Source organism: Mastomys coucha, chromosome X (genome assembly GCF_008632895.1).
Source record: "Mastomys coucha isolate ucsf_1 chromosome X, UCSF_Mcou_1, whole genome shotgun sequence".
NCBI classification, from domain to species: domain Eukaryota; kingdom Metazoa; phylum Chordata; class Mammalia; order Rodentia; family Muridae; genus Mastomys; species Mastomys coucha.
In genome coordinates this window covers 159,646,654-159,653,948 of record NC_045030.1, presented here as the reverse complement: position 1 = coordinate 159,653,948, position 7,295 = coordinate 159,646,654, and the positions used below count along the sequence as shown (strand labels likewise).

At 38.5% G+C, this 7,295-nt stretch overlaps 1 protein-coding gene across 6 annotated transcripts in view; it reads right to left on the bottom strand.

The window, feature by feature from the left end:
- Positions 1-1,144: 1,144 nt before the first annotated feature.
- The window catches only part of Gpm6b (glycoprotein M6B), a 152,077-nt gene continuing 145,926 nt past the window's right edge, over positions 1,145-7,295 (bottom strand). For 3 of the 6 annotated variants that reach the window (XM_031371106.1, XM_031371081.1, XM_031371091.1), the window contains 2 exons: positions 6,167-6,232; positions 1,145-3,223 (listed from right to left, as the gene is read on the bottom strand). In XM_031371106.1, the coding sequence (XP_031226966.1) occupies positions 3,074-3,223; positions 6,167-6,232 (216 nt within the window). In that variant the 3' untranslated portion in view covers positions 1,145-3,073. Of the gene's footprint in view, positions 4,779-6,166; positions 6,233-7,295 lie in introns of all 6 variants that reach the window. The other 3 variants (XM_031371087.1, XM_031371099.1, XM_031371116.1) reach the window with 2 other exon arrangements.

Sequence of the window (7,295 nt, the reverse complement as noted above, 5' to 3'; positions counted from 1 at the left end):
CCTTTCCTCCCCAACTTGCTTCTTGGTCATGATGTTTGTGCAGGAATAGAAACCCTGAATAAGACAGCGAGCATTTTTATTATAGAGTCCTTGATTCTTATTTATAATGAGTGGACTTGTTAATTTTTAAATATGTAGGTTTCACTTATAACTTTGACTTTTTTTTAACCCTCCAAGACAGAGTTTCTTTGTCTAACAATCCTGGCTGTCCTGAAACTCACTTTGTAGGTCAGGCTGGCTTCAAACTCATAGAGTGCCTCTGTCACTCGAATGCTGGGATTAAAGGTGTGTGCACCTACCACCTTGCTCATTTTCATCCTTTAAAATGTTTTTGTTTGTTTGTTTTTAACAAGAGGTAACTAGAAAAACCTGTCCCCCCCCCCCAGTGGTTTGCATGTTTGATGGCAGAATTACTGTCAAGGTTACTTGTGGTTTTGTTAAACCACTATAGTATTTATTCAGGAGGCTCATCCAGTGACACAAAATGCAACCTAAGCAGATGGTATTAAGTGAGACAAACTTCATTACATTTGGGCTCCTGCTCATTTACCTGCAGTATGTGAGTGAAGGGGAGTGATTCAGAGGCAACACCTCATTTAGAGGTGGTGTGCCCATAATGCCAAAGGCAGGGCCTCCCTAAGAAAGGTCAGGTGGAGACCAAATGCATAGTCATCCTGACAATGTTATTTGAAGTTAGAGAATGAAATCTCAAGACAAATTTAGTGCTGCTGCTTAGAGAATTAACTGTTAGAATTAGATTTCATTATATCCCCAAATATACCTCTCCCCCTAGACTTTGGCTTATGAAACAACAGTTGATAGACCCTTATTAAATTTTTTTTTTACTTTGTCCAAGATTAAGCTATGTATGTCTTAATCCTGTAGGTAGATGGCTTTTTATTGGAGAAACTGGTTATGAAAATCCTGTGCTTTCACAGACTCTTAAGTGCTAGTAGCATTTTATACAAAATACAGCCCACTGGGTTACAATATTTTCTCAGTTTGCTCTTGCTAAAAATATTTTGTGTGTGTGTGTGCACATGTACAAAATAAAACCAGTAGCATTCTCCCATGGACTATATTTCTCTACCTATGTAAAATCTTGATGATGTATATTATGAAAAAAATGACACCATACCGCGAACAGAGAAAGATAGGATTTATGTATGGTAAAAAGGCAAGCAAATGAAGCTATAATTTTATTTCATTATTCTTTAGTACATCCACAACTATTTCCACCTAAATAGATCTTTAAAATAAGCATACACAAGTATTGACTATTATCTACAAATATTTATTGTAACACTTGAATAGAACTACAGGAAGCCCTTGGCACTGATAGAAAATATTGATTCACTGTTAGGTTACAAAAATTTATACATAGCAAAATTTAATGCTCTTTACATAAAAAATATTAGACTACTTCAACAAAACTTTCAAAAATTCCTGGCAATAGCTACCAGAATTAGAAAAGTAAAATTAGGCTTTAGACATCGCCTCTTCTAGAACACTGGACTCTAACAGCACCTCCACTGCTGGAAAAAATATTGAATTCTGTCATGCAACAGGAAAACAAAACACTAAGCTATCTTGGAACAACTGTTCTACATAGAAGAGAGCGTCTCCCAATTAAAAGGAATCCAAATAGGCATTTCTCAGCATTAACCAAAAGAAAAAATCCAAATGAAATATTATAGTTGATGTTCAATTTTAATAGCATCTTGATAAAGGTATGCTTCCTTTCATTTGAATACATTTCTGCACATGTATATGTTTTAAAATCCAGGAAACAGCCAAACCACAAGTTAACTCTTAACATGAATATACATAGTTAACCCTATAGTATGCAGCCCCTTTGAAAAGCACTGATGCACCCCACAGTTATATGGATCATTCCAGAAAGAACAACACAAAACTTACCATCACTAATACCCAGTACCTATTAGTCACTTAATGTTCTGGAACACAATGAGTTAGAAGGCAAGTTTCTTTTGAAAATGGCTTAAACTCAAGCAGTTTTCTTGCTGAATATCAAACATTATTATTCCAGGAAATTAAGATTTAGATAGGAAAACAATGAAATAAATATCAACCCTAATTTAAGTTCCTTATGTATTAAAGTCTATAAAAGTAGGAGGTCAGAGATCTGTGGTCAGTTTGCAGTTGGGCTTTAGATAGTTGATAATGAAACTGTAAACTCACTGTCCAGACCACGTAAAAATGGTTTAGAATGGTGGTCATTTTAACAAGGTAACACTTCTTAGAAAGATACTCATGGAACAAAAACATCTATGAAGGAATTTGGGGTTTCTGGTTACAATATAAATGATTAGAAATTGAAAGCAAATATTAAGGCAGAGCTGATATTTGTTTCCAAACAAGAATAGTGATCACCAAATCCTCACTCCCATTTTGTTAGATGTGATCGACTATAAAGCTGGTTTTGCAGAGCTCGAGTTAGAATCCAGCTTCTGCACTGATAAATTTATCATCATTGCAGCTCATTTTAGCATTACTAAAAGATAGGTGTCTGACTGGCTTGGGAAATGAATGTGTGAGACCATTGGGGTGCTGATTTTTAAGTTTGGAAGAATCACGTTATCTTTGATGAGCCAAAGGTTAATAAAGTTCAGCTATCAAAAATGAACTTCACACTGATTCTATCTGGATAACATTTGAGGACAGGTGGCATATGTAAATCTAGGGTTATATCCTTTGATACTGGCATGCCATAGGTCCCCATTAAGGAACATGATGTGATTCCATCTCCTGTGTTAGAACTGCTCTAGCAGTTAACTGCACATGCCATGACTTTCCAAAGGATAAATGGTCATTCTGTCAAAGTGTTGCCTTTTAAAATGGCTAACATGAAACCTCCAATATTTGTTCTAAAGAAAATGATTTACCCACTGGAAGGTTTTCCTAGAGATCCACCCCAGCAGCTTGAGACAGACAGTGAAATGTTGGTACGTCTACATTAGTTTGGTGGGATACACATCTGTACTGCAGTGCAGCTGTCTGATGATGTGTCAGAGCTGTAAATTCGTTGGCTGACATGCTCTGGCAAACACTTTTAAGTGTAAGAATTGAGTTGTTCTTTTGACCGAGACTGGATATCTTGCAGTTCCTGTTCTTCCTTTGCTTTGATATCCTGGTAAGCCTGCATTTTGCTTGCATCCTTTAAGTAAGCCCAGTTAGAAGACAGTATCATGAGGAAGTGGATCTGGAAAAGAAGGGTGAGCATGATGGCTAGTGAGCATGTGAGAAGGCAAAGCGAGCTGCTAGTCAGATTAGACGGATCAGCTGGAGAAGGGCGAGGGTTATTCACTATTAATACTCTTCTGCTGGCAGAGCTGGCAGACACGGAGCATGCTCTACTAGTTTGCTTCATATTACAAGGCTGAAGAAACGTTAGTATGCAAATATAGTGAACTTGGGAATAAAATGACCAAAGTTATTGTTAAGAAGAAGTAAAATGAAATATATGACAATGCTTTTTTTTTTTTTACCATCTTTGAGAGTAATTTAAAAAGACAAATGCAGAAGTTCAGAAACACGTTGCTTTTTATGTTTAAAAATGTGGAGCAAAGACTTATGTGTGGGTAAAAAAAAATTCCCCAAAAGGCCTACAAAGTATGACAAATGTTTATTTTGAGTAAATGATTATAGAAGGATATATTTAACATGGAGAAATTAAGTGAATGTCAAAACCAAAATTAAAAACTAAGTATGCAGTCTGTAAACAGTTTTGTAGTGATGAAAACTATTTTCTTCCTTTTATAACTGCCAGTTTTTCATTTCCTCTGAGTTCATTTCACATAAAAATCCTTATCATTCTTTACAGTTTCTGTGGCACACATATCCTTCCCACATATTTTCCCATTGCCTGAAGCAAATCTACACAGCTCAGTTGCCTTAAAGGCCATGCTCCCTTCTCATACGGTAATACTTCCTTCTCAACGTAGATGAGACCTTCAGCTCTGGGCCCAACTTCTTTTTCCATTAAAATCTTACATGTAATTTAAGAACCTAGTTATGAGGGAACAGTTGCTATGCAGCAAGACAATTTAAAGTTACCAGTTTTGTGGGTTCTAATGAATTGATGGTGTTGTATCAAAAATATGTAATCATTTTTTTTTCAGAAAAATCAAATGGGTGTTACCCTTCAATTTTTTATCTGGCCTACCTTGGCATGTATTTGGTAAGGAGCCAACCATGTGATATAAAAACCTTTTAAACTTAATTTTAACTATACTTGTGAAATATTTTCTAGAAAGGTGTGACAAAATGAAAGCTAGGTTCTAACTTTCCACCTTCAGCACTTGTTCTCCATCACTAAGGCTGGTTATCAAGCAAAACTAACAGAAAAGACAGGTGTGTCAAGGTGTTAATATTCCATTGAGAGATACTGCTCAGAGTTTAAGTTCAAGAAAATTATTTTTCAAAGGATGCTCACCGGTGTCAGTAAATAACAATCCTTTTCAAACTGGGGGAATAGCCAGACCCCATTCTTTTGTAATTCACGTACAGTAAGTCCTATTTAGTCTACCATGCAAAGTGAGTTAACTGAAGCTATTTACAAATTACTGTAGCAAAACTGCAGAAACCTAGGCCCCGCTTTAGTCTGGAGTGTCAGTGGTGTTCATGCTACAGAGCTGAGCTCTCCTACATAAAGTTCCTTATTGGCCTTATGCAATTTAGAACTTAGTGCAGCAGTCTTCCCGACTCTTAAACTTCAAAACCGCATAGTTATATGTAGTAGCCATCATGTAGATCAGCTGGTGGAAGAGAACAAAACAGGGCGGTAAGATACAAGCAGTGAGGGCTGATGGTGTGACACCTCTAAACCAGGGCAGGGATAAGTGCCAGCTCATTCTGGGGTTTCTCCCCACCTTCTAATCAAAGCAGATGATTTTTCTCATCTAGCACATGCCTCTTTTCTGATCACACATACATAATGGAAGTCCTTGGCTCTGCCCTCAGTAAGCTTATTAAAAAGCCTTGGATGTATTTCAAGAATAACAAGATAGAGAGCTAGGTCAGCAGTATGAGAGATGAAGCTCAGTGCCCTATTTCTTCTCATCTTTCCCAAACTGCCTGCTCAGCAGCAATTAGTCTTCCTGCCTGTTGCTCAGCCAAGAGAACAGGTCACGACCATGGTGATTTCATGGGAAGGAATGACTTAATGCTTAGGAAAACCGAGAATGGGCCATCCTCAAGCAGCTGAAATTTCTTTGCTCTCCCAATCTCAAACTAGTTTTCTACAAATCACAAACCAAGCAAAACAAACATGCATGCAAGCTTGTTTGCTTATAAGTTGATTCTCATTATGTGCAGATTCCAAGTTTGCCTACTTGGTAAAATACGTAATCACTAAAACAGTATTTTCTCACCCATGACTAGGCATGTGCAAAGCACTTAAGGATTTGAGTCCCCTTATGTACACAGTGCCAGCTGAGGTCTACTGAACTGATACTTTGCTGCATTTGTTTTGCATCCATGGTAAACAAGCACCCAGTGCCACATTTGCTAAAATAGTTCCCAAGAAAGGTGTGCAGGTGCCTTCCAGAGATAATGAGCATGAGAGAACCTTCAGGTAGGCATGGGTGATAGTGATGTTGCCCATGAACTTACTAGTAATGTATCAACAGTATTAACTAAGGTGTCTTACACTGAAATCTACATGGGATGACATGACCAAGAGGCTACTCTGTATTTCCTCCAGCAGGCCATGTTCAATATATACAGCTTAACATTGAAATGACTTTATAGAAGATTATTTCTGCACATAAGGAGATCAACTATTATCTTTCTATTTGGAAGTCAAGATTTCTTTGCAAAGAAATGGGCAGTGCCTCACATGAGTCTCTGTCCCTGAATGAAATCATGGAACTAATTGCTAAATGCAATAAGGCAACATGCTGTGCCTAGTCAGCAGGTGTTGGTACCCTCTCTTCTTTCCAGTGTCCAAACTGCATCAGTCAGTGCCAAGACAGCCACTAGTACTTCCTGCAAACTAGACATTCATTAAGTTTACAGAGGGAACAGTTAACCACAGCAGAATACAGAGATCCTTTGCTTCATCTGCTGGTTAAAGCTGAAAGGGAAACCTGTGGTTCAGAGGCAGGGGAGAAATGCTACACTAGGGTGGTTCTGGGATACTCACCAGGGCAATGACGGTGGCACCAGCTCCAGCACAAGCCACAATGAACAGGTGATAGGACATGTAGAACTAGGAAAGAATAGGGCACCATGAACATTTTGTGGGGTGGGAAGGGCCTTACATGTGTTCTGGAATGATGCTTCACTCTCCTATACAAGGTATTGGCTGCCAGCCTGGGCACAGGCCCACATGCCCTTTGAGCCCAGGATGCATGTTACAATCACTGTGGGAACTTCAAGCCTTTCTGATGCTCAATCGGCACCCCAGACCAATCACATCGGATTACCAAAAGCCTTGGCCTCATCCATGGATATAGTGTATTCTCTTGATGACTGCAATGTGCAGCTAAGGTTAGGAGGCACTGCTCTGAGCCAGTCTATGCTATGGCTATACAAACTGACAAGCCAGAAGGGGTAGAGGCAAATTGTTTCTATAAGTTGGTGCTTTTCCAAAAACACATCAATTTTGTCTTAAATGTACACACTCCCACAAGTGCATTGAAGGTTTTTGTTTCATTAACAGTTGTAAACCCACAGCTGATGAGTACCTTAGTGTTAAGAAAGTTTGATTTCAAAGTGTTAGGGAATATTGCCAAATAAGGACTCAAAAGAAAAAAAAAAGAGCCCTTATCACAAGTTGTTCTGGAAATATGAATGATTAGCTTTGTCCTCTTACTAAAATTCTGACATATGTACAAATTTAGGATACCTTTTTATTCTATTATTGTTTTTAATTGTATTTGTGGATATGCATGTTTTATATGCACATAAAATATATGTGTACCACACATGTTCCTGGTGTCCTTGGAGGGTTCCATGGGACTGTAGTTAACAGGTGGTTGTGAGTTGCTATATGTTGCTATATGGGTGCTGTGAATGGAACCTGGGTCTTCCTGAACAGCACCAAATGTTCTTAACTGCTAAGCCATCTCTCTTCTTTCTGGCCCCAGACCTTTATTTGTTTTGTTTTGTTTTGTTTGTCTTTCAAGACAGGGTTTCTCTGTGTAGCTGTAGCTGTCCTAGAACTCACTCTGTAGACCATGCTGCCCTTGAACTCACAGAGGAGATCCACCTGCCTCTGTCCCCAAAGTGCTGGGATTAAAGGCAAGTGCTACGATGCCTGGCAAACCCCA